The sequence below is a fragment of the Lolium perenne genome, chromosome 1 (assembly GCF_019359855.2).
Source record: "Lolium perenne isolate Kyuss_39 chromosome 1, Kyuss_2.0, whole genome shotgun sequence".
NCBI lineage: Eukaryota > Viridiplantae > Streptophyta > Magnoliopsida > Poales > Poaceae > Lolium > Lolium perenne.
In genome coordinates this window covers 243,983,964-244,010,713 of record NC_067244.2, presented here as the reverse complement: position 1 = coordinate 244,010,713, position 26,750 = coordinate 243,983,964, and the positions used below count along the sequence as shown (strand labels likewise).

The 26,750-nt window shown below is 48.8% G+C and overlaps 2 protein-coding genes across 2 annotated transcripts; both read left to right on the top strand.

Moving 5' to 3' along the window:
* The first annotated feature begins 3,877 nt into the window (after nucleotides 1–3,877).
* LOC127327177 (uncharacterized) lies at nucleotides 3,878–5,111 on the top strand. Its single transcript, XM_051353944.2, has 3 exons — nucleotides 3,878–4,549; nucleotides 4,676–4,735; nucleotides 4,820–5,111. The coding sequence occupies exons 1-3, from the start codon at nucleotides 4,061–4,063 to the stop codon at nucleotides 4,832–4,834; spliced, it is 564 nt and encodes a 187-aa protein (XP_051209904.1). The 5' UTR covers nucleotides 3,878–4,060; the 3' UTR covers nucleotides 4,835–5,111.
* A 9,863-nt stretch (nucleotides 5,112–14,974) lies between these two features.
* LOC127327461 (uncharacterized) lies at nucleotides 14,975–16,363 on the top strand. The gene is made up of 2 exons (XM_051354230.1): nucleotides 14,975–15,684; nucleotides 15,934–16,363. Exons 1-2 carry the CDS (start codon nucleotides 15,067–15,069, stop codon nucleotides 16,006–16,008), a joined length of 693 nt encoding a protein of 230 aa, XP_051210190.1. The 5' UTR covers nucleotides 14,975–15,066; the 3' UTR covers nucleotides 16,009–16,363.
* The last annotated feature ends 10,387 nt before the right edge of the window (nucleotides 16,364–26,750 follow it).

Here is a 26,750-nt window from a genome sequence, read left to right as displayed (position 1 = left end):
TAATTTGAGATGTAAAAGGCCAGCTTGTGGCATGTGTACATGTAGTAGGAGTAGCATGGCCGTGGGATCATAAAGAGGATTTTGCAGTTTGTCGAATTTCATTAGTGGGTAAGATATTAATTAAAGGGCACACCTTTTATGCACATGTTCCGGCAGCATGTGCCTATATGTGTGATGTGAGCCATAAAGAGCATTTCGTCAATCTCAAGACCCGTCAAATCAGTTCTTCGATGCAGTCTCTTGGAGGTGCTCATAGGGGTAGGGTGTGCGTGCGTGCGTTCATAGGGGTGAGTGTGTGCGCGTATGTGTGAGTATCTTTGATTGTACTGTGTTTCGCAAAAAAAAAGCACAATAGCTAGAGATACATGTCAACTTTTTATTCAAGGCATCTATCTATGTTAAGATACACATTAATACTTGACGTCATGATTATGGAAGCATTATCCATATCTTCTTAAAGAGCTAAGTGAAGATACTAAGTAAAATATGAATGACAACACTTACTAAAATCTTGTACGCACATGTTGTGTGATCGGATGGTTTGAACTATGGTGTACACCCAATTTAAGATACAAACCATGACAGGTGTTGCCAAACATCCAAAGCATTTGTGTGATTTGTGGGTCCATGTGAGTTAGCCAACAAAAGGGTAATCAAGGCCTAGATCGAATCCAAGTCGTACAAATTTGGAACACATCTCCTTAGAATTGCAAGTTCCATGTGATAGCACTTGTCGTTTGGCGTTCCCCCCAACAAGTGTCTATATACACATGATCAATGTGTTTGAAAGCATGATTTTTCACACAGATATATCAAATTTGTATTGATGACCTCTATCTATGTGAAGATACTATCTAATTAATTGGCACACCTCTTATACGGGGAGAGATTTCATTACATTTACATCTTTAAAAACTTTCTGAAGATAAGTTTCAATTAATCGGCACACCTAGCTCATCGTTGCAAAAACATATTTCTGCTTATATGCCCTCATGATTTGAGCCTAGTCATTGTCAATTTTTAAGATGCAAAACAAAAAGAAAAATAAAATGTAAATGAAAGAACTGAACTTTTGGCAGTTTGTTTTATCTCTTACTGGACACAACCATCTGGTCAAATGAGAATTTCTATCGCAACTCGAGAGTGTGTATCCCATAGTTTGTATCACCTGGATTCACTCTAGCCTTTGGTAATCATTTTGTTAGTTAATTAATCAATGAAATTAAAATAAACTTAACAACAAAAGCCTCTTTATAGACTTGTGCGTCACACAAATGTTTTGAGTTATTTGTTGAAACAATGCGGGACAATTCCTTCTCAAATTGGATGAACACCATTGTTTAAACCACGAGTCATGCAATATGCTTGGTATCTAGATTTCTTGTAGTGTTTTAGTTTATCAAATGGTGTATTGCAACAACTCGTGACACGCACACGTCAAACTCTATTAATCATCGCGGTTGATCGAGTCATGGTTTCATGATGGGCTGGATGATATCTAATGACTGCTGAAACAAATTTGACAACCAAGATTTTGAGGCCCGTTTGTTATTTTTTTTAAGTTTTTTGACTTTTCTATTTGTTCATATGCAGAGAAGATTAATTCCAATGAAGTAGGTTAAAATATGTTTTACAAGAGTAGTGGCAGAGCATCAGGTTGACCAGCATGGGCCGTGGCCCTGGCTTCCCTCGAAAACTTGCCTTAGAATCGGCATGAATTGGCCCACTAAAAAGAAAATGCCCACCTTTATGTGCTAAGCTAGCCCATTCTTTATTGCATTTTCTAAACTGGCCCATGCTTCATATCGATGCATGCTTCTCCACTGCAGCCATGGATGTCAATCCAATGTTCCGCATGGTTAAACAAGCGGCATCGTCTTGTCCACTAAACCACACGACGAGAATCCGCGGAGCAAATTTGATCGGATGCCCTGGATCCAAAAGAACAAAAGAAACCAAAACTTCTAGTTGTTGTGTGACGCATGAACCATGGTGGCATCCCTAGTCTGGGATGGAAACTCTCACGCACCGTCGACAAAGGAAACGCATGCATGATGCATGGTCCATAAAGAGTCTTTTGCCGTTAAGCTCATTTAACTTCATCGAGGCGGCCAAGGAGAAAAGGTAACTAAGAGATAAAGTAAAACACAAGCTACAGATCACATCCCCTCCATTTCGAGGCCCTTCCAGCAGGGGTGTCTATACACATGATCGGTGTCTTCTACAGCACGATCAAGCAAAGAACACGATGATTTTGCAGTGATGACCAATATCTATGCAAGATACACCTTAATTAGTCACCAGACCTTATATACGCGCATAAATTTCTATTAAATTCTTTCTTCTTCAAGAGCTACGCGAAGATAAGCTTTAATTACTCGATGCGCCTGGCGCATGATTGCGAAAACATAATCTATATATTTTTTGACTAATAATTTCCACTTGTATTCCTTGGTGAGGATACCTCCTCCATGCTAGATGAGAAAAAAAAGAAAAATACAAAGTAAATAAAAATACAAAGTATATAATTCCACTTATATATACCCTCATGATTTGAGCATAGTCATTTCAAATGAAGATGAACAACAAGAAGAAAAAGAAAATATAAATAAAAATAACTGAACTTGGCAGTTTGTTTTGTGTCTCACTGCACATAACCATCTAGTGGTGGAGCATCGGGTTGACCAACATGGGCCGTGGCCCTGGCTTCCCTCGAAAAAATGCCTTAGAATCAGTATGAGTTGGCCCACTAAGAAGAAAATGTCCACTTTATGTGCTAAGCTAGCCCATTCTTTATTGTAATTGCTAAACTGGCCCATGCTTCATATCGATGCATGCTTCTCCACTGCAGCCACTGGATATCAATCCAATGTTCCACATGGCTAAACAAGTGGCACCGTCGTGTCCACTGAACCACACGAACGAGAATCCGCGGAGCAAATTTGACCGGATACCCCGAATCCAAAAGAAGAAGAAAACCAAAACTTCCAGTTGTTGCGTGACGCATGAACCATGGCTGGCATCCCTAGTTTGGGATGGAAACTCTCGCGCACCATCGACAAAGGAAACGTATGCGTGATGCACGGTCCATAAAGAGCCTTTTGCCGTTAAGATCATTTAACTTCATCGAGGTAGCCAAGAAGAAAAGTTAACTAAGAGATAAAATAAAATACAAACTACAGATCACATCCCCTCTGTTTCGAGGCTCTTCCAGCAGGGGTGTCTATACGCATGATCGGTGTCTTCTAGAGCACGATCAACCGAAGAATACGATGAATTTGCGCGGCCAAGAAGAAAAGGTAACTAAGAGATAAAGTAAAATACAAGCTACAGATCACATCCCCTCCATTTCGAGGCCCTTCCAGTGTGGGTGTCTATACGCATGATCGGTGTCTTCTAGAGCACGATCAACCAGATAACACGATGAATTTGCAGCGGTGGCCAATATCTATGCAAGATACGCCTTAATTAGCCGCCTAGCCTTATATACGCGCATAAATTTCTCTTAAATACTTTCTTCTTCAAGAGCTACGCCAAGATAAGCTTTAATTACTCGACGCGCCTGGCGCATGATTGCGAAAATATAATTTCATATATTTTTTTACTATTAGTTTCCACTAGTATTCCTTGGTGAGGATACCTCCTCCATGCCAGATGAGAAAAAATTGAAAAATACAAAGTAAATAAAAAATGAACTTCACAACCTCTTTCCAAGAGAAAAACTGAACCTTCAAAACCTGGCTGGCGCCCAGCCGCTGGATGAGGATCCGACGTTCTGCGAGACTCGAGGAGCCGCGCTTCTAGTCGAGTCGACCGCCCGGAGTCCGCGGAGCAAACCCAAAACCAAAAGGAGAAGAAAACGAAACCCAGAGAGAGCATCCACCAGCATTTGTCCTCCTTCTCCCTCAACAAAATTTCGGCCGCAGCTCCATCGTCGCCGTCTCCCCTAATCCAATCGCGCTATATATAGGCGGCGGCATGCAATCGCGAGACTAGAACCCTCCGCGACGCATTTGCTGCTTGCCCCCTTTCAATCCCCTCCCTTTCTCCTCCTCGTCTGATGGAGTCCTCGCCGGCGGCCGCGGGAGCAATGCAGGTCGCGTCCCCGGCGCCGCCCTCGCGATCGAGGGACTCCCGCCTCCTCGGCGTCTTCGACCTCCCCGCCAGCTGGGGCTACCGCAAGCCCATGGCCTTCTGCAGGGACCACGACGCGCCTCCGCCGCCGCCGCCGCCGCCGCCGGCTGCCGAGGCGCAGCAGCCCAACAACAGCTCCCGATCCCCAGCGAAAGGCGCCGCGCCGGAGGAGTCCCCCCGGACGCAGTGCTACCAGCTGCGGGACCGGCGGGCCGGGCGGGACAGCGCGGAGGACGCGCGCGAGCACAAGAAGCTGTGGAACATGGACGGCGGCGCCGGCCCCAGCAAGTGGAGCGGCGGGTTCTCGCTCCAGCTCTCCAAGGAGGAGATCGACGACGACTTCCTCGCCATGACCGGCCGGAAGCCGCCGCGCCGGCACAGGAGGCGCCCCAAGAGCGTCCAGCGCCAAATCGACGTGCGTAAGCAAGACGCGCGCCCCCGAAGCAGCCAGCGCTAATCCCGAAAATCCTCGATCACCTCCTTCGCGAATTCCTCTTCCAGTTCCTTTCGATTACTGATCTCCTCCTCTCTTCTCCTGCAGGCGCTCTGCCCCGGCAAGTCGCTTCCGGAGGTGAACCGCGATCGGTACAAGGTGAACGAGGTAAGCACTAATAAAAGATCGATCTTTGATCTAGTATATCTACCCCTTGCTCTGGGCACTGATTGGATTCGTGGATTGGTGCAGAAAGGGGGATTCTGATCGTGTTACTCTCCAAAGTCGACAGCAGGAGATTAATCTCTGGGGATTTCTTTCGGGTCGAGCATTGGTTCATCCGCGGGAGATGAAGGCAGACAGGCAGATAGATTCCCAGGGTTGATGATAGATTGCTGTAGTTCTGTGGATGCCTTTGCAGATTAATCATGTATGTCAATCAAACCCTAATCATGTGAATGTTCAGTGCGGAAGCCAGTTTTCAGTGTTTTCTTGATTTATTTACCGAGGCCTACTTCTGCCCTGCCCTCAAGCAGGATTTTCTCTTGTTCTGTTTCTTATCTGTTTAGTGCGGAAGCCAGTTTTATATCGGAATCGTTTTTTCAGAAAGCGAGAAATGTTGGTGCTATAGATTGTTCATCAACTTTTCATGACATTCAGTAGCCATAGGAATTACATCAGATAATTTTTCTGTTGCTGCATCTATTTTTTCTGAAGTATTACCGTGTCATGATTTTGAACTCAGCGTATATAGCTAGTGCATATGCTCTGTTCATCAGTTCAGTGGTTAGTTTTGCCACAACCACATATGTCCAGCACTTGCTGGCCTTCATCCGTCAGAGCGCAAAATTTTGTCCTTCCTATAGTTTATTTTGGCAGTACTAGTCCAAAACACGTTGTAGAGAGAGCATCCTGCTTCTTTTCATCTGAACAGCATTTGGTTGAGCATTTGGCTGTGTTGCTGATCACTTCATACTAGTCAGGCAGTTTGGGCATAGAAACGATAGGGAGACCAAAACCCAGCTGGGAAGGCACTCTGTGCTGCTAATCTTTCCAAATCCAGGTTAAGGCAGCATCAGCAACCCAAGTAAGGACATTTGAGCACGCAATTGCTTCAGTCAGATATACTACTCATGTAGAAACTTCAGGGGATGATATGTTGTTCATCCTAGCTAGTACTTGACCTAGTCTAACAAAATGTAAGGAAAAGACTTCCAAAGATGGGGCAGAGCAGGTGTTCTGAGTTAGTTCCAAGCCCCATAATCGCCCAATCATTATCCTGGTGTATTCGGATGTTTGCTGCCTAGTAGGCTGGAGTACTAAACTACTGATCGCTGAAAGTGACTGTCTTAACATTGAAAATTGCTTCTTTTTTCCTATTCAGTTGTTATTTCACATTCGACCACCATATCAGTATAGAACTATATATATCACTGGGTTACTAGTATGTTTTTCAGGATTCATAATTTTTGTTTAACATTTTAAACTTCTAACAAAGTGCACAGTGTGGCGCTACTGCTGGGTTTAGCTCGACTGATACGGACAAGGTCTCTAGCCTTCAGGCACCAAACTGTCACCGTTGGTTTGTTAAAGATGTCTCCATGAATGATCTCCATGAGAAAGCTAGGCTACACTTTTATGTTGTCTCTAACTTTGTGTCAGCCTGCCGGTGATTGGCCATAATGTACTTGACGATCTTGTGTGCCCAATCAGGTCAGGCGTCACTGACTGTCTGAATGCCGTTTATGACATGCTTCGTGCCAGCATTTACTGGCTCGATCGCCCGCCGCGGTTGATGCAAATGCAGGTTTCAAATAGCGGGATCGCGACAGTAACTTCGCAGCTGTTCTGCAGTTCACAATTTCATACTCTCCTTTTTTTCATTTTTTTAAAGTTCGTAATCTCTTGCAAGCATGTCCTGTGTATCCCGTCTGACTAAGTTGATCTAAAAATTGTAGAATCATATAAGCAATTTTTGTCAAACCCTACATTTAGGGCATGTTTGATTTAAAGGATTTGTGTAAGAAATTTATATGATTCAATTCTATAGAACTTTTTTTTCTATGATAGTTGTTTGATTTGTTGGATTGATTTTCATAGATTTTTTTCCGGAGCAATCATTTGCACTAGATTTCATATGAAATCTAACATTCACTCATAGTACCTCTTTTTGAATCTTTTGCTTTTTCTGTGATAGAATCAAATAAAATTTGGGCATATGAATTTCTGCAGGATTGCATTGGGCATGTGATTGCACTCTTACGGTTTTTTTTCCCGGTCATCGAATAAAATAGGCCCTATTTTACTTGGAAAAGGATACTGAACCTCCAGGCTCTGCATTTCCACACAGAAATAGTAGGATATACCTTGTCTTTCATTTTTTCCACTTCGATATTTGTGTTTTGAGAGAAATCATTGTTAGATGGTAAGGATTTAGGAGGACAGTGTCACCTCTTCTAGCATATCAGGGATCAAATCCTAGATTTGATTTTCTGGTGTCTCATAAAAAGTGGAATATTTTTTAGTGGGAGGCGATGCTCCCATCGATAATGAGGTACATGTGGTAATTTCGTTAAATATCAAGACCCGTTGGATCAAATTTTATACCTAGTATCTCAAAGGTTTTCGTAGAGGTAAGGTGTGCGTGCGTATGGTATTAGGGGTTAGTATGTACGTTTGCAAAGAAAAAAGATTTACCTGAAACATAACCATAAAGGGCTCACATTTTGAGTGAGTTAACAACTTTCGATATTTAAAAAAGATTAACTTCTAAGTAATAAAAATTATTTGTTTCACATAGGGCACACAATTCATCTATTTTCACGAAATTTTATACGAGCCGCACCTATCTAGATTTCTCGCAACATTGGGGCATTCAAATACCTATTTAACAGAGAATTAACATATGTTTGGATGATTTGGAGAGTAGTGATACCCAGTTACCCACAGCATAGCAGAGTTCAAACTTGAGGTTTGACATTTTGATGTCTCATAAATCTTTCAGTGGGAGGTGACGTTTCCATCGATAGCGAGATGTCTGTAATGACTTTATCATTCTCAAAACTCGTCGGATCACATTTTTTTTTGTAATCAGTCTCTTAAATGTACTCATGTCATAGGATAGGATGTGTGTAGGTGAGTGTTTGTGGACACTTGCGTTTGTGTTGTGCTTTGATAAAAAGCTCGAACCTCGGCGAGTTAAATGAGTGCGCGTTTGCTCGACTCGTTTGAGCTCGGCTCATTTTATTAACGAGCTGAGCTGAACATCAGTTTTTGCTCGTTAAGGTTAACGAGCTAAACAATCGAGCCGACTATGTTCGTGAGCTACTCGTTAAGATCGGTAACAAGCTAGGCTTCACCAATTTTGACTACGAGTCACTTTAGTTATCTCAAATATTTGGCAAGAAGGGGCCAAGCAAAATAGTGTTATTTAACCATGCTTGAAATTCCTACATTAGGATCTGAAAACCTATGCTTCGTCTCTTCCTCACCGGGTAATGCACACATGTTTGTTTTCCATTGCCTCCTTAACGATCCTTAACGAGCTGCTCGCGAGCGCTCGCAAGAACATAAGAAGTCGAGCCGAACAATAATTTCAGCTTGTTTTTCTTAACGAGTTTAACGATTCGAGCCTTAACGATCACGAGCTTAACGAGCGAACCTTAACGAGCCGACTAGCTCGTTAGTCCACCCCTATTTGTAAAGAAAAATTATACGCACGAAAATAAAGAAAAAAATTTGGCTATTGAGCAATTTCCGGTAACCGCTAGGCGTCCGGGATGCTCACCAGTCACCACCGAGATGTTTGGGCCCCACCACCCCCGACGGTGCATGTACGCTCCACCGTGGTAGTCCATTCCGTTGTGAACGTCGTGGTGAGGGCATCTCCAGCGGCGCGACGCAAACGGTCGCTGAGCGACCGTTTTCGTCCGCCGTGACCGGAAATGCGTCTGGGGCCTGTTCCAGCGGGGCGACGCAAAGTGACCGGGCCGTCCGCGGAGACGCAAACCTAGCCCAAATATGCGCCAGGTTTGCGTCTCCACGGACGCTCGGCGGTCGCGCCGAGTGTCCGCCGAAAAAGACGTAGGACCCGCGCGTCAGTGGCTGGAGGGCGATATTATTCCCGCCACTGGCCATTCCCCCGCGCGAAATTGGAAACTAGACCGGCGCGAGCAGTCCAGAAGCGATGGACGTCCTCGCCGCCGCAGCTACCGCCATGGATGCGGAGCAAACCCTCGCACCCGCCGCCGCCCCACACTCCCCCGTAGCCACGGCCATAGCCAGAATGGAGACTGCAGCTCCGGCGGAAGCAAAGCGGGCCGCCACCGGCGGCGGCCGGGAGGCAAAGCCGAAGGCGGCAAAGAAGGTGCTCTCCGCGGAGGAGAAAATCGTGGAGGCCGCGAAGCGTCGCGGGCGGCGCAAGAACCAGAAGATCAAGACTGCCGCGGCCGCCAACCAGCAGGCCTGGCAGATGCAGATCAAAGCCGGCGTCGTGCAAGTAGCCCTTCATACGAGCTTAGCGGAGGGCTACATGCTCATCAAGAGAGAGGGGATCGCCGGCGTCGCTCCTCCGGCCTCGTCGGTCAGCTCGGTAAGTTCCCAGCTGCGCCCTGGAACTCCCGCTCCCTTGTAGGGCCACGCGGCGTCGCGGTTCGCCTCCGGCCTGCCGCCGGTGAAGTTGACCGGGGCGGCGGTTCCCGGCCTCAACCGGACGCCTAGAAGCGGTGACTCCTGCCCGGGCGCGACACAGAAGACGCTCCAGGTGCCGGAGGAGAGCATGCCGCAGCCCCGCATCATGTTCGACGAAATGGCGCCGCCTGCCCCGACGATGGACGACCCGGTACGTGAGCTCTGTCAATGTGTGCGAGTGCCCTGTATCATGCGTCTGATGTCCGGTCGTTCGTAGGACTATTGGAAGGACCGCCATGATTCAGACATCCAGAAAATTATCTACGGCGGCGGCTTCGTTCGCGATGATCGGGCCGGGACAGGCGCGCATGATAACTGGCCACCAACGCAAGATGCGGAGGACATCGACACCGCACGGCTGTTCGCCACCCAGCAGACGCAGCCAACACCCGTGTCCGTCGACGACTTCGACGACGCGCCAACACAGCCCGACATTGCTCCGAAGAAGAAGGGCAAGAGCTTGAGGACACAAGGCTTCGTCGACAACGAGGATAAGTGTTTGTGTGAAGCGTGGCTGGCAACGACCCAAGATTGTATCAATGGCGCCCAGCAAAAGGGCAAGGTCTATTGGGCCAAGGTCTTGCAGCAGTACAACGAGACCAGGATGCACCCGCCCTACCATATCACGTGCCCCTGACGGAAGAGTCCCTCCGGAAAAGATGGAACTACATCAAACAAGAGACTGCCAAGTTCTGCTCGGCGGTCGAACATGCTATTAACAACCCCGTAAGCGGCACTGGCGTCATGACAGTGGTAAAGACGATAGAACCATCATCATTGTAGACAATTTGTGTCATTGCGTCAATTTGCGTCATTGTACATCATTGGCGGCTATGATTGCAGGTATCCCGCGCCTTGCAGAAGTTCAAGGCGACGCACAAGAAGGGCTTCCATATGGTCCATTGTTGGGAGGTGCTCAAAGACAACAACAAGTGGATGATAAGCTTTGCGGCCTACCTAGAAGCTGTGAAGAATGGGACAGCGGTCACCCTCGACGGCGAAGACGACGATCAAGGCCGTCCAGTCCTTCCACCTCGTCCACGAGGCCATAAGGCTACCAAGGCCGATCTTGTCCGGGAGGCGCAGGCCATTGCGTTCACGCAGAGCATGGAGAAGATAATGGCCGACAACCGTGCCGCCATGGCTGCTAGGGACGACAAGAGGTGTCTGGAAAAAGAGGCCGCAGTTGCCATCTACCAGAACCTCGCCAAGGAGGTCCTCGATGTCCAAAGGCTGGACATCGAGGCCAAAAAGGCAGACGCCGAGGCAAAATTGCGTGCAGAAGACACAAGGATCATGCTTGCCGACTTGAGCGGCGTCGATGATGACACCAGGGCATGGTTCATGAAGAGGCGCGCCGAAATCCACGCGCGAGACGCCTGATCGCCAACGCCATGCGCCCAGCACCTTGGCTTCCTTTTGGACTTTTTTAAATTGTTGTTCAGGCCTTGTTGTGCCCCTTTTGCTCCACTTTGCGCCGTACTAGCTGCAAAGTGTGATGAACTTATTTCAGCCCTCAATTTGCGGCTGTAATTTCGTGCAAAGTCAACGCTATTTCATCTTTTTAAAATTCTGGCCTGCGCCCAAAATGCGTCGCCCCGCTGGAACCAACCCCAGACGCAAACGGACACACGACCATTTTCGCGTCCGCTAGGCGACGCAAATGGACGCCCGCGCTGGAGATGCCCTAAGAAGCAGGTCGCCGGATCATCATTCCTCGGGCACTCCGGTCCGCACCCCTTCCCAAGCGGAAAGACCAGGTCCAGGAACCAGGAACACGAGTACTGAACGGAACAGGCGCGGGGCCCGACGGCTGAAACCCATGGCGGCGGTGATCTAGTAGAGCTACGTTCGTACGAGGGCCAGACTCCCTGACCGGTGGGACCCATTCCCCCACTTGTTTGTTCAGCAATTCCGGATACCGTGAACCATACGCTGCGTCGGATGAAAATAGCGAGGAAAACACAGGATAGGGACGTGGTAGGCAACGAATCCAACGATGCATGCGCGTCTCGCGGTGCTGATCGAGCACAGCCGGAGTGCAGTAGCAGCAGCCCTGCTGTGCGGCACGGCCGATTAGACGGCGACGCCGCGAGCAGAGCAGCGGCGGCGAGCCGGCGAGGCACGTGTTCACAGCCATCCATATCCCAGTGTAAGCTTCGTCGTGGATCCACGTACGAAGCCAGGTCACGTACGGTGCGCAGTGGAGAGAATCTGCGCGCGAGGAAAGAGACGCACACCGCCTCGCCTACGTACGCGCAACCTTTTTCTGCCTTTTTATTTATTTATTTAATAATCAACCCCTCCTCCTACCTACGCTCCGGACAGCCATCCTGTTTGCCGGTCAACATGCACGTTCGCCGCCTCATGGTTCATCTCTGCGTTCGATCAAACCTTATCCTGCTCAGCTTGATGCCTTGCACGCCCATATGCTTGCAGTTCTAGAGATTTTTAGAGCAACTCTAACAGAGCCCGTAAATCCCACTGAAACCGAACTTTTCCGGCGGATTTACGGGTTCGGGCTGAAATGCGCGCAGATCAGAGCCCGAAAAGATGGGCCGGCCCGAACTGGAAGTTCAGGGCCCGAGAAACTCACCGCGCGGCCCCTATTAAAAGGGTTCGCGGAGTGGAGTTCGGTTCGGAAACCCTACTCCCCTCCCGCCGCTCCCCTCCCGCCGCCGTAGCCCGCCGCCCCCTCCGACGAGCAATCCCGGGCGCTCGGTCTCCGCTCCGCCGCTACGGCCACCACCCCGCCGTCCGAAATGACAAGGGCAAGACCCGTGGGTAGGGGCAGCGGCCGATCCGGCGCCGGAAGGGCAATTCGCCGTCCGCCGGGCGTACGGGCGGAGACGGAGCGCGGCGGCGGCGCGCTCCGACGGCGCATGGAAGCGGGCCGGCCGCAAGTGGCCGGCCGTAATGGCGGCGCGCTCCGACGGCGCGCGGAGGCGGCTGCGGCCGCGGAGGCGGCGGGGAAGCGGAGGAGCCCCTCGCCGACAGCGGGTGCAGCCCGCCGCTGCCGCCATTGCCCCCGAGCGGGGACGACGACGACGTAGACGGACCGCCGCTGCTCTGCGGGAGCGCCTCCGGCGCGGCCGCCATGGAGCTGGCGGCCCTCGTCGTCGCCTAGCAACCGGTTGCGTCGAAAAACCCTCCGCCGCCGCTCGGTGACAGTAAAGTCACCGGGAATCTTAATTTTTAGTCTAAATAGGTCCGTAGTACGTAATTTAGGTGCAATGCGGTTGTATTTAGCCACTATTTAGTGTGAATTATGATCGAATCCAGCGTGATCGGCTGAAATCGACTTCAATCACGAAACTTGTTTTCCCGCGTCGTTTGATTTTCTCGAGTTCGGTTTGGATTTACAGTTTCTGTTCTGCGCCGTGCCCAAATGCGCTCTCAAATCGTTTTTCGGGAGACTGAACTACGTTTTTTCGGTTCTGACTAATACGGGCTCTGTTAGAGATGCTCTTATACAAGGCTTCGTCACCATCATATTGATGCTCATACTTCTTCCATATCACTTTCGAAGGCGTCCTCCTCTACATTGCAACGCTGTCTGCTATGTATGGTGTCTTTGCAGTCTTCGCGCCGCTCGGGTTGATTCGCAGGAGACGGGTGAGAGCGTCTTCGATGTCGTTCCTCAGATTCAGCGAAGAAGATTTTACTGATTTGAGCTCGGTGATGCATATTCTTGATCTACAGCTCAATCCTTCACCTCATATACGTCTGTCAACGCGATTGCTGGTTGAGTCGCTGGCTCTACGGTTGGCGAGACTGCAAGAGGCCCTTGAAGAATACAATTGCAGGTTCTGTGAGTCCGAGTTCTCGGCGGACCCCCTGGCAGGTTCCAATTCTACTTAGACGACATGTCTTTTCAATAGCTTATTGTCAATTTGTGCATCTAGGCACTAGTAGTTTGAACTCTGGTCTTCAGAGTAGGTGGTGTGTTTTAGGCTGTATTTTAACCGTGTTTTTCCTATCATGCCAGCTCTAGGTCCTTTTGGACCCTCTTATGTTCAAAAAAAAAGAGGCGTCATTGGTACTTTGGTAGCCATGCATCGTAACCTCAAACCAAGTTCTTAGGAGAGAAAGAAAAGGATGGTTAATTGGCTGGGCTTGTTCTACGTTATGATCAGCGCGCGTCAAAACGGCCCACACTGGGGAGTTCGTCCACTGTTTCATCGTCGTGTTGGTCAACCTCTTACTTGTCTCTAGATCATCTAGCTCATGAAGGAGCTTCACCACGACAACATAGTCCCCCCAGACCGATCATCAACAACCTTGCGGAGGCCTACCATGTAGGTGTAGCATGTGTCGTCGCTGACGTTGGTATGCCACGCCCCAGCCAACGGTTGACATCGTAACATTATCGTTCGAGTAGGCAACGTAACCCCATGGCCTTTCCGCACGCCGGTGTGGCACTTGTTGTCGTACTAAGAGGTTTCTTGCACATAGACATCGTAACCACCTTGGCCACTGTCGGACGGCTGGACGATGGCGTGAGCCATATTGTGGTAGGTCGGAGGTGAGGTTAAAGCTGAACTCGTATGCAACCAAAGAAAATAACATATATGGGTACCTAGTGATTGAACTCAAGAAGAAAAAAAAAGTGAAGAAAAATATTCAAGTCATGTTTATCTCCTTAGAAATGCGCCAGTGTTTGCTCGAAGCTCCAAAGATACTAGATGTATTGATCAACATGAACAGTAGTAGTGTGTACACAATAACAGTAGAAGAAGTAGATATCGATATAACTAAACATATCGGATCATGACTCACGTTCGAATCGGCGTACAAGTAGTTGTCGATACGTTCAGTGGCGGAGCCACGCACTAGGTGTGTAGTCACTTGACTACACAGTTTTTCAACTATACAAAGAAAAATTATGTAGAAATTTTCTACAAATTTACATAAATACATATATTTGACTACACAGATTTGAATTAACTACACAAGCTAGGTTGGAGTTCTGGCTCCGCCACTGGATACGTTGTTGATGACAACGGGCGAACACGGGTCAAACCATACGGTACGAAACAGCGCCCGATTTAGATGGAAGACAACCCTTGGTAAAGACCGTGAGTCGCTTTCCAAAAGCTTAATTTGCCCTCCCCGTCCATGATCTAACTCACCGAACGTTTTATAGATAGAGGAATAAATTTTGCACACCCAGCTTTTACCACTCACGTGTGAGATGCCGCCAAGTTAGTCTACATCTCATATATGCTAGCACACATATGGCTTTAAAATTTATCCGAAATTTTAGATGGATAACTATAGTTGGCCCAATATTTCATCACCCACTCCATCACTGCCATAGTCGATCGAACAGGGCCGGCCGCCGGGCGAGGAGCGCCCGTCCCGTCCGGGAACAACGGGCGGTGCGCGCTTACTGTCCTCGGGCCCGACGCCCAGGGCGGCGCCGCATGCATGGACGCTCCCGCTGCCTGGTGGGACCCCTCGTCCTCTCGCCGTCACGGACGTCGCCACATCCGCACGCCAGCGTCTTCCTCGGTTTGGTGGTGGCAGAGCATATAACGGAACTCGCCCCCGTCCAATGTCTTTTCCGTCCGAGACCTCGCCGCTGCCGCGCGCGCATCAGAACTTCTCGCTGACGGGTGGGGCGCCAACATGCATCGGCCCCACGGATCAGCGAACAGGATATGCGGGAGAATGACGAGGCTGCCCACCACTTTGCGTCGCGACCGTAACAACAAAACCACGCAGGAGGGAGACCTCCTGCCCGTCTCAGCCTCAAAACATCCTCCTCCTCGCTGCCTTTCTCCCACCTCCTCTCGCGACCCGCGAGCATGGCGGCGACGGCAGATCCGAGGGCCAAGCCGCCGCCCGCGCACCACCTCCAGCCGTGGGCGCGCCAGCAGCAGCAGCAGCCTCGAGCGCACCGCGCGCGCGCGCCCGCCCACCAAACCGTTGAAGAGTCCGCCTCTTCGGTGGGGGCCCGCGATCGCCGCCGCTCGTCGTCCGAGTACAGCCGCAGGAGCAGCGGTGGCGATGGGAGCGAGGATCTCCGGGGCAAGCTCGTGGGCCACCTGCGGGACGCCGCGGACCGGCCCCGCGTAGCCGAGCCAAGCCCTCCGTTGCCCCCGCCGCCCCCGAAGGCGGCCAGCCAGCAGCCGGAGACGGAGCGCGAGCCCTCGCAAGAGCTCAAGGCGCCGCCGCAGGAACAAGAGCAGCAGCCGCAGGCTGAGGTGCCGGACAAGCCGTGGAAGCTGCGGGAGCGCACGCGGCGGCGTCCGGCGTCCCTGACGTCGTGGCCGTCCGCGGCGCCGTCGAGGCGCCGCAAGCGCGCGCCGTTCTCTGTCTCGCTCGCGCCCGAGGAGATCGAGGAGGACATCTACGCGCTGACGGGCGGCCGGCCGCGGCGGCGGCCCAGGAAGCGGCCGCGCGCCGTGCAGCAGAAGCTCGATGTAAGAGACCCGAATCATTCATTCCCCATATTGCCCCTGCCTTTCCCAACCATTTACTAATGCTAAAAGATTACTCAATTGCCCTTCCATTTAATCGGTCGATACGCTTTATGCTAGTGCTAGTACTAGTATGCTCGCTGAACTAGTAGTACTGGTCGTAGATGGTATCCCAACTTGGCATGATTGTTGTGTGCAAGAATCGTCCACCCAACTAACAGCAGCTTTGCAACGACGCGCGTGTATGTGCAGTCGCTGTTCCCGGGGATGTGGCTGGCCGAGGTCACCGCCGACGACTACAAGGTGCCGGAGCCGGAAGAGGAGTAGCTCCCGCCGGCGGCATGTTCCAGTCTTCCAGCTACCTCGCCTGTCCTCATCGATACCCTTGGTCGCGTGAGCACGTCGCGGCCAGCTCAGCTGTGAAGCCCGCGCCCGAATTTATAACTTCTCGGCCTGGTCGCGTGGTGGAGCCGGCCGGCGGCAGCGGGTGCGCGTAGCTGCTCGGGGTCGTCACTCATGTGCCCAGTTTATAAAAAGTTAGAAATAGAGACTCTTGCTTATTTGTCACATGCTGTTACTGTCTTTCATTTCTGTTTCTGTACAGTGCCTAGTAGTAGCGTGCTTGTAATCTGCTGAAATTTATCCTTTCTTTCTTTACTTAAATTTTGTTACTCCTATTTTATTACTGTATTTCGTGCTGGAATCCTAGTACTACGCTCGTTTACTTTTCAGCCTTGGGTGCTGCTGCACGTGTCCGTGGAACCGATCGCTGCCGCGGCAGCATGACTTCCGCCCCCGTTTCTGGTGCTGCTAGTGCTACCATCTCGATCCGGTCTTTGTTCCATTTGCGTTTTCTCGGGGGATACCCGAACGAGCAGTTGCGTTGGGTCGGGTTGGAGGCCAAGCTGGATTCTCTCTCTGGACCCTCTCCCAGTCCTAGTACCTCGCTGGGTCCGTTGGCCGACACGCGACGGGTCCAAGAGCAAGAGGCACGCACCGCGCACCAGTTTGGGAGCAGACCAGCCATGATTGCAGCAGCGGATACCAGTTTATCCAGCTCCAAAGGGAAAGGATGCTGCTGCAACCCTTTCACGTCGTCTTTCCCGCCCAATCATCCAGCCGCTGCTAATGCTCTCGATGTCCACATCAGCGAGAGAATGCCACCCAGCCGTACGTGCGCCGCTTACGATTATCAAGTGTATGTGATGCACGAGTTTGCAAGGGGAATGCCTCGTCAACCTCGCACCGTCGCACGTAAGACCTGCCGACCCGTGCGTGCTCGTGCTCGTCAACGTCTTTTGCATAGCCAGGTCGGGAAAACGCGTGTACGTGCGAGTGGACATGCCAGTTAGCACGAGCATCTGGACGCCCCGTATCTCGAGCCGTAAACGGACCAGCTTCGTACACGTATCACCTACGTAGGTGAATGCGCCGGGGCCGTACGCACGACACGGTCGAGTTGGGCATGCATGTCGCGCGCATTAAAAAGACGATCGTGTTCTCAGAGCAACTCCAATAATATAACCGGTTGTTGGATATAAGCAAGATGTCATGTCATCTATAGCCAACACATAGTCAACAAGTACAATAGTTGGCTATAAAGATGTACTACTTTTTCAATGGTGGACCCACCTTTTATTCACACAACATGCCTAGGAAAGACGCGTCTGTAGCCTGCAATTTTCTCGTGCATGTTGTTCCACTTACAATCTCTCTCCTCTTCTCTCTACTCCAACTAGACACAAATATACTATTTTAACTCTTGTAGCCAGCTGACTAGGACTTATTGTACTTGCTCTCATCAAGCAAGTTTAAAGGCAAATTAGGGGTTCAGGCTGTCGGGCCCGCTTGCCAGGCTTCCGCCGATAGCGCAGGCAAGAGGAGATTCTTGCCCGGCATATCGGGCCGGTCGGCCTGCCAGATTAAAGCTCAGGCCCCACGCGTCAGCGTCAACGTCAGCTACCGATTCACGTGAGCTGAATAACACGGATCCTCTTTGCTCTCAGCCAGTCTGACTTGCGTCCTCTCGTCTCATCGGACGCATCGAGGCGGCCGGGCTGATCCCGTGGCTGGCATCCAACGGTCTGGACGATATGTAGTCGGAGATGGAATGCCGCGATGAACGAACGCGTCCGCGCGGATTGAATCGGCCATGTACAACTTTGGAATTCGAAATTACAATGATTTGGCTCTTTTTGTGCATAATTTATTAATCTGTTCTCTAATTTGGTTTGGTATGAAATTGAAAAAAAGATTATCGTTCAACTTGAAGTCACTTTAATCCATGTATAACTCTAGTGAACATATTATGATACAGTATATAGATTTGAGACTGCTCATAGTGGGAGTAACATAGCTAGTAACATCACACATCTCAAGGCATTTTGGAGACATGGCATGCTAATAAATGAAGAAAGGGAGTGATGTGTTAACTAGCTATGTTACCATAACATCACACACCTCAAGACAAGATGAGTCTACAACATAATAAATAATACAATGCATGACACCACATATAAGTTACTACCCACTATGAGTGTAGTAACCTAGACTAGTAACATTGCATATGTTACTAGTCTATATTACTCCCCACTATGACCAGCCTGAGGCAATCGCTACTACTCTTCCCGTCCAAGAAAAAGAAAATGCTCAAGCTTTCTAGATATGAATGCATTAATACCTAAAATGTGTCTACATACCTCTGTATCAAGATAAAGCTGAGCAACTCTTTTAGACACGGAGGGAGTGTAATTTTCTTTAATTAATGTTGCACTCTCGCAAATAACTTTCGCGGGCAACCCGCTCACACTCTAGACGGTTCCCCTTCACATTAAAACGTAAAGTACTACCCAAAGGACACAAAAAAATCTATATATCGGAATATTTAAGATGTGATTCAATAAGAGACCTATGAGTAACATAACACATATAATTCATACATATCATTTTATTTATGTACCTCGAAATACAATGCCACATTTAAAAAAATACATATTGCTTTGAGGAATCCTATTAAAATAAGGAATATATAATATATTTTCATATTATATCATGATACCAATAAATTGAGTAAATAAAGAATAATATTGCTCAATTAGTATGAGTATATATTTCATTCCAGAAAAGGTCAGCCAAAAGGTATAGTTCCTCGCGGAGTTCGAGAGTATCGTCTTGTATTTTGTTTTGAAATAAACATCTTAGCATGTTTAATGATACCAATAATGGAACGTCTGAAACTGAATGTGGATGGAGCATATGTTGCCCAGTCAGGGGAGGCAGGTGTAGGTATCATTCTACGCAATAACGAAAGGGTGGCCTGTTTAGCCGCCTATCAACGTCTGCAGTTTTGCTCCTCGGCTCTTGATGCGGAATTGCAGGCATGTCTGATGGGGGTGCGCCTAGCACTTGATCATTGTAATGAAGACATACTGGTGGAAACAGATAGCTTGGAGCTGGTGCGTATGGCGCTAGGAAAACTGAAGGATGGATCTAGTCTGGGGCCTGCGGTGGAAGACCTGAAGCTATTACTAGAAGAGGAACGCATTATTTCCTTTTCAAAAATCCCTAGGTCTTGTAATAGTGTAAGCCATGAACTTGCTAGAATTGGTATGGTAGAACATAGATCTAATGTGTGGTTTGGGTCGGCACCGGACTTCCTTGTGTCCCGGATTGGCCAGGATTGTAACGGTACTATTATCACTTAATAGAAGTTACTTTCCCTGCAAAAAAAATGAGAAGTTTGTACCGTGTATTGTAACTTTAGGCATAATTTTTTTGCTTTTTTCACATCTCAATATGCAACGCAAATGCTGATCACGACCAATACGTATTTGTCTAAATTACGTTGAGAAACTTATTGTTTGTGTACTTAATATCGGCAAGAACCGGAAATATTATGAAATGTTTTTAGCACATCCAGATTGACATAAATCCACTACATTTTCAGTTTCTTCTTCTTCACACATTTCAAAATTAAATCACGTAAAAGACATATAAAAATGTCAAAGTGATACATTTTCATGACGGTAGTTCTATGTATAACCTGGGAAGTTTTTATAAGAATGCAACGAAAACGGTATTGCCAAATATTTTTTTTCAAATTGTTATGCCCAACGTTGTGATGGATTTTTTTTCACAATGCTTACACAAAAAATAGATATCAACAAAACCATTGCACATACCCTGTCGTGATAGCCCAAGGTTTCTGAGAGTGCGTCATTTTGGCACACACGATCCTTGGAGTCCTTCTCTAAAACATCGTACAAATCAAATTTAAAGCTTCAAAAAAAATCAACAAAAATACCAGCATGAAGTCAACGATATATTCTACCCGTGTGAGGATTTTCAATATCAAATACTGTTGGAGATATGCCCAAGAGGCAATAATAAAAGTGGTTATTATATATCTTTGTGTTTATGATAAATGTTTATATACCATGCTATAATTGTATTAACCGAAACATTGATAGATGTGTGTTATGTAAACAACAATGAATCCCTAGTAAAGCCTCTTAACTAGCTTGTTGATTAATAGATGATTATAGTTTCATAATCATGAACATTGGATGTTATTAATAACAAGGTTATATCATTATATGAATGATGTAATGGACACACCCAATTAAGCGTAGCATAAGATCACGTCATTTTATTATTTGCTATAAGCTTTCGATACATAGTTACCTAGTCCTTTCGACCATGAGATCATGTAAATCACTTATACCGAAAAGGTACTTTGATTACATCAAACGCCACTGCGTAAATGGGTGGTTATAAAGGTGGGATTAAGTATCCGGAAAGTATGAGTTGAGGCATATGGATCAACAGTGGGATTTGTCCATCCCGATGACGGATAGATATACTCTGGGCCCTCTCGGTGGAATGTCATCTAATTAGCTTGCAAGCATATGAATGGTTCATAAGAGACCACATACCACAAGATTTAGTAAAGAGTACTTGTCAGGAGACGAGGTTGAACAAGGTATAGAGATACCGATGATCAAACCTCAGACAAGTAAAATATCGCGTGACAAAGGGAATCGGTATCGTATGTGAATGGTACATTTGATCACTAAGTCATCGTTGAATATGTGGGAGCCATTATGGATCTCCAGATCCCGCTATTGATTATTGGTCGGAGAGAGGTCTCAACCATGTCTACATAGTTCCATTTGCGTTTTCTCGGTGGCTACCCGAACGAGCGGTTGCGTTGGGTCGGGTTGGCCAAGCTGGATTCCCTGGACCCTCTCCCAGTCCCAGTCCTAGTACCTCGCTAGGTCCGTTGGTCGACACGCGACGGGTCCAAGAGCAAGAGGGACGCACCGCCTACCAGTTTGGGAGCAGACCAGCCATGATTGCAGCAGTGGATACCAATTTACCCAGCTCCAAAGGGAAGGATGATGCTGCAACCCTTTCACGTTGTCTTTTTCGCCCAATCATCAAGCCGCTGCTAATACTCTTGTTGTCCACATAAGGGCATCTCCAGCGGCGCGACGCATTTCGGACGGCCAAATTGTCCGCGGGCGTTCGTTTGCGTCGCCTGGCGGACGGGGAAATGGTCGTGTTTCCGTTTGCGTCTGGGGTTGGCTCCAGCGGGGCGACGCATTTTGGGCGCAGGCCAGAATTCAAAAAACGATGAAATAGCGTCGACTTTGCACGAAATTACAGCCGCAAATTTAGGACTGAAACAAGTTCATCACACTTTGCAGCTCGTATGGCGCAAAGTGGAGCAAAAGGGGCACAACAAGGCCTGAACAACAATAAAAAAAGTCCATACGGAGGCCAAGGTGCTGGGCGCATGGAGCCGGCGCCGGCGATCAGGCGTCTCGCGCGCAGATTTCGGCGCGCCTCTTCATGAACCATGCCCTGGTGTCGTCGTCGACGCCGCTCAAGTCGGTAAGCATGATCCTTGTGTCTTCTGCACGCAATTTGGCCTCGGCGTCTGCCTTTTTGGCCTCGATGTCCAGCCTTTGGACATCGAGGACCTCCTTGGCGAGGTTCTGGTAGATGGCAGCTGCGGCCTCTTTTTCCAGACGCCTCTTCTCGTCCCTAGCAACCATGGCGGCACGGTTGTCGGCCATTATCTTCTCCATGCTCTGCGTGAAAGCAATGGCCTGCGCCTCCCGGACGAGATCGGCCTTGGTAGCCTTGTGGCCTCGTGGACGAGGTGGAAGGACTGGACGACCTTGATCGTCGTCTTCGCCATCGAGGTTGACCGCTGTCCCATTCCTCACAGCTTCGTTGTAGGCCGCAAAGCTTATCATCCACTTGTTGTTGTCTTTGAGCACCTCCCAACAATTGACCATATGGAAGCCCTTCTTGTGCGTCGCCCTGAACTTCCGCAAGGCGCGGGATACCTGCAATCATAGCCGCCAATGATGTACAATGACGCAAATTGTCTACAATGATGATGGTTCTATCGTCTTTACCACTGTCATGACGCCGGTGCCGCTTACGAGGTTGTTAATAGCATGTTCGACCGCCGAGCAGAACTTGGCAGTCTCTTGTTTGATGTAGTTCCATCTTTTCCGGAGGGATTCTTCCGTCCGAGGGCCTGTGATATGGTAGGGCGGGTGCATCCTGGTCTCGTTGTACTGCTGCAAGACCTTGGCCCAATAGACCTTGCATTCCCTGGACCCTCTCCCAGTCCCAGTCCTAGTACCTCGCTGGGTCCGTTGGGCGACACGCGACGGGTCCAAGAGCAGGAGGCACGCACCGCGCACCAGTTTGGGAGCAGACACGCCATGATTGCAGCAGAGGATACCAGTTTACCCAGCTCCAAAGGGAAGGATGCTGCTGCAACCCTTTCACGTCGTCTTTCTCGCCCAATCATCCAGCCGCTGCTGATGCTCTCGATGTCCACATCAGCGAGAGAATGCCACCGAGCCGTGCGCCGCGTACGATCACTATTGCGAGAACAGGTTAAGCAAAATGGGACGCTTGATTAGTGTCCTCCTTGTTTCGACGTGCCAGTTAGCACAAGCATATATTTGGACGTCCGTATGTCGATTGTCGAGTGGGTAAACGGACAGCATCGTACTGTACGTATACACGGCCGCATCAGGTACGTGACTTGTTTTCGTTCAGGGAATGCGCCGGCCGAGCCCGTACGCACACGGTCGACCTGTTCATGTGCCATGCCGCGCGCCTTAAAAAGACGATCTTCTTCTCATAAAATCAAGCAAGTTTAAAGGTAAAATCAGGCGTTCAGGCTGTCGGGCCCCGCTTGCCGGGCATCGGATGGTAACGCAGACCACAGGAGAGGTGGTTGCCCGGCAGATCGGCCTGGTCTTGGGCTCCTCTTGGCAAGCGAGCATAAAGCTCCGGCCCCACGTGTCAGTTTCAACAAACCTTGTCACGTGAGCTGAATAACACGGGATTACGTAATGGTGCAGGCCCCACAAAATGAGAGCGTCGTCTCGCATCGAGGCCGGCTCATCCGGTGGCTGGACATCCAATGGCCGGGACGATATGTAGTCGCAGATGGAATGCCTGGCCATGATGTAAATTACCAAATGTGGAGCAGTACATCTTTTTTTTTGGGGGGTGTCTCCTCCCTCCCGTAACTCCTCCTTCCCATGTCGCCCCCACGTGGCGGCCGGGTAGATCTCTACAGCGCTGCCGCCACCTCCCCCCTCTACCCCTCCCCTCCCTCATTGCCGCCAGGGGCGCTGTCAAGCAAAGGCTGGCCGGCGCCGGCGGCGGCGGGGAATTCTTCGTCATCTCGCACGAGAAGGTCGGGCGTGGGTGTGGTGACCCTGCATACCACTGCATGTTGTAGTATATCAGTCGTTGATATAACATTCACGAAGTACCATTCCGCAAATATTACATCCCTCAGAGTTGTACAACAGAACATAGCAGGTCCATAACTCATTCATTTATTATTACAAACATAATATACATATCGTCTCGGAGCTCCTCTTGGGTCCTAAGAGGGATACTCCTGGGTTCGAGGCGAACCCATCTTAACTTACAATATAGAAGTTTCACTAGGTTATACATTTATTTCCACGAGCAGTTAAGTACTAAGAGTTCGCACTGCTCGGACACTACTACTACTCGGTGATTCTAGACTTGATCTTCTCCGGAAGCCTCCCCGGTTCCGTAGACTATAAGATAGTCTAGGCCTTCAATACCTCCAGAGAGGTCTGGTTCTTCATAGCCGATGATCTCGGCTCCTTCAGGGTTGTTGTAGTCCTCCTCCAGACGGTTCAGACAATCTAAGCAGGGGATTTAAGAGTGGGATGAGTACGAGCGTACTCAACAAGTTCATTATAGATAAGAGGTGTTTAATGCAGTAGCTACGATATTAAACCAAAAAGTCTAATACCAATGCAGGTTTGATAAACATTTCTTCAAGAGGTTGCTTTTATTTCAAAGAGCTATGTCCGTCAGCCTTCACCGGTTTTCTAGAACTTCATGGAGCTCCTTTCCAGCCGCGTTTGCAGTTCCATATCCCGGAACAGGGAGTGACAGGTCACGATTCATTACACTCTGCAGAGGTGTGTTGCTTTACCCATAAGAGATCTTAACCTTGGTGCCAACCGGGCAGCTTTCCCGTCCACACTTCCTATGGTGTGAGGCCCGGTATAAGGTCTAGCCAATCATGTTCCTCCGCTACCTCGAACACCCACCCTTTGTTGCATGCCCCGACCCTGGGTCCTCGCCGGTCCCATTATTCCCACTTACGGGTGGACCCCGACCACGACGACAGTCTGGGATCGAACCAAACTTCTTCGCCAGTAGCTGCAACCCATCCTAGACCGCAATACCGTGGGGACTTAAGGCTTCCCCAGCCAACCGCTTGTTCTTCGGGCGACAAGTGTCTACGGACAATGCCGTGGGGACTTAAGGCTTCCCCAGCCAACCGCTCGCCCCCGACAGATACAAGTGTCTACGGTAAAGCGCATCCGTTGATGAACGAGAGGTGGAAACACTTTTGACTACTCCGTCCCACTCCGGATCTTATGGTTAACACGGTTATTACGGCACAAGAATCACTGGACGACATTTGTTGTTTAATCCTAGATGGATATAAACCCTTGCAATGGAACCTCCACCATATCAACACAATCCATGGTTCCATTGCCCACCACATAGTCATATTCATAGTTATGAAAATAGTGGTTTTGGTTTTTATGCAATAGTGATAATCATAGTACTTTGCAAGTAATTTGATAAAGATATTCAAATGACATGAGCAAGTGATGAACTTGCCTGAACATTGCAAAGTTTTGTAGTTGGATGGTGTGGACTGACCCTTGTCCTCTGTTTCTGAAAAATAGCATCATTGTCCGATAAGGGCAATGGTTAAAGAAGCAATTATGCATGATTCAGCTTTTAGGGTTTGTTTCCCCCCTTCCGGTGTCTTATTATTTCATGTGAGAGGTTAATACTAAGAATAATTTTGGGATACTTTATTTAGAGTAAAATACAACATTGAAATGTTGTCAAGGTGTTTTTAAAGTCCAAAGGCATTAATGGACTTATTTTCATTATTGAAAAATATAAAGTGTGATTTAAATGATTATTATAATCATCAAATTAAGACTTATTCTTAGTTGTCTTCAAAAATTCCCTTTGACATTTTATTCAGGTAGAGAATTTTATGCTCATCAATTTTCATATTTTTAATTATTTTTTAGAGCTATTAAACATTTCTTATGTAATTTCAAAGTTTCTGTATTTAAATGAAATTAATGAAATGACATATTTGCCCCTGGGCCCACCTGTCAGGGTGGCCCAGCGGGTTAACCCTAACCCGAGCCACACTTGGGCTCGGTCGGTCGCACCGACCCCTTCTCCTCTTCCTCGCGAAACCCTACCTCTCTCTCTCTCGCTCTCGCGACGCCGTGGTCGCCTCGCCGTCGCCGAATTAATCCGGCCGCCACCGGCCCTCCCCGCCGGCGAGATCGGTGCCAGACAAACGGCCGCACGATGACGCACCGATCGGTCTGCGCTGATCTGTTTTCCCCCGCCGCCACCGCTCTTCCCCAACACCTCTGCGACATGGCCGTGGGGAATCCGCGGCGATCTCGTCGTTGGCGACGAGCCTGGCGCCGTGGCGTGGCCGTGTGCCCCACCGTTGTTGCGCTGGAGCCCCTGCGCCTCGGCGATGAACTTGCTTGGCTTGGCCATGACCTGGCGCCGCCGTTCGCCCGGCGTGTGCCGCCGTGCCGCCATGGCCGTGCCCTTCTCCGATTAACTTGTAAGTTCACACCGCCTCCCTCCTTCTGTACTACCTGTTCTTCCTCTTCTCCTTCCCTTCTAGCTCTGGCCACTGGCCTGCTTCTCCTTGCGCCTATGTTGTGTCGTGCTCTTCTGGCCATGGCCATAGCTTGTGCTGCTGCTATTCTTACTACTGGCCCTACTGGCCCTGGCCATTGTTACCCTGGCCACGCCAGTGCTTGCTAATCTCACTAACTCCCTGCTCTGTGCCTCTATTCTAGTTGCTATGCTTGCCAGAATTCAAGTGTGTTTATATATGATTCCCTGGCTTGATTATAATGTGCAATTCTTGCAAATTTGCAAGTGCCAGTGCTATTCTAGGCTATAGCTTGTGCTTGATTTCATGAGTATGCTCAATTGAGCATTGCTGTTTGGCTTAACAGTGTTATTCAGTAATGAGTGATGTGTGCTCTCCTTGTGTATCTTAATCCAGTGGCTTATCAAGCCTTTGATGTGCTTCTGGATACAATCATAAAGTTATTTATTCAGTTATCTGTTTATTCAGTTATGACTTGATGTAATTCTTCAGTAGCTGGTTAATTCCTGTTGCTATGGTTGGCTATGGTAATCTGTAGCAATAGCTAGTGGTGCTCTGATGATCAATTGTTCATTATTTTCTTGAGGTTAACTGTTGTGCTTCCTTCTGTGACTCTCTGGTGCTCAACCAGTGTTGTGTGTGCCTTCTACAGGCTTGGCCTGTGTGTGCTGGTGCTTGCTCAAGCATCAGTGGATGCTTGCAGTGATCCATTGGATCAACTGCAAGGCTCTGTGCATCAATTGCTTGTCTGTTTCATTTATCTGTTTATCTTGCCTTAATAAATGGATGAATGATGTGAACT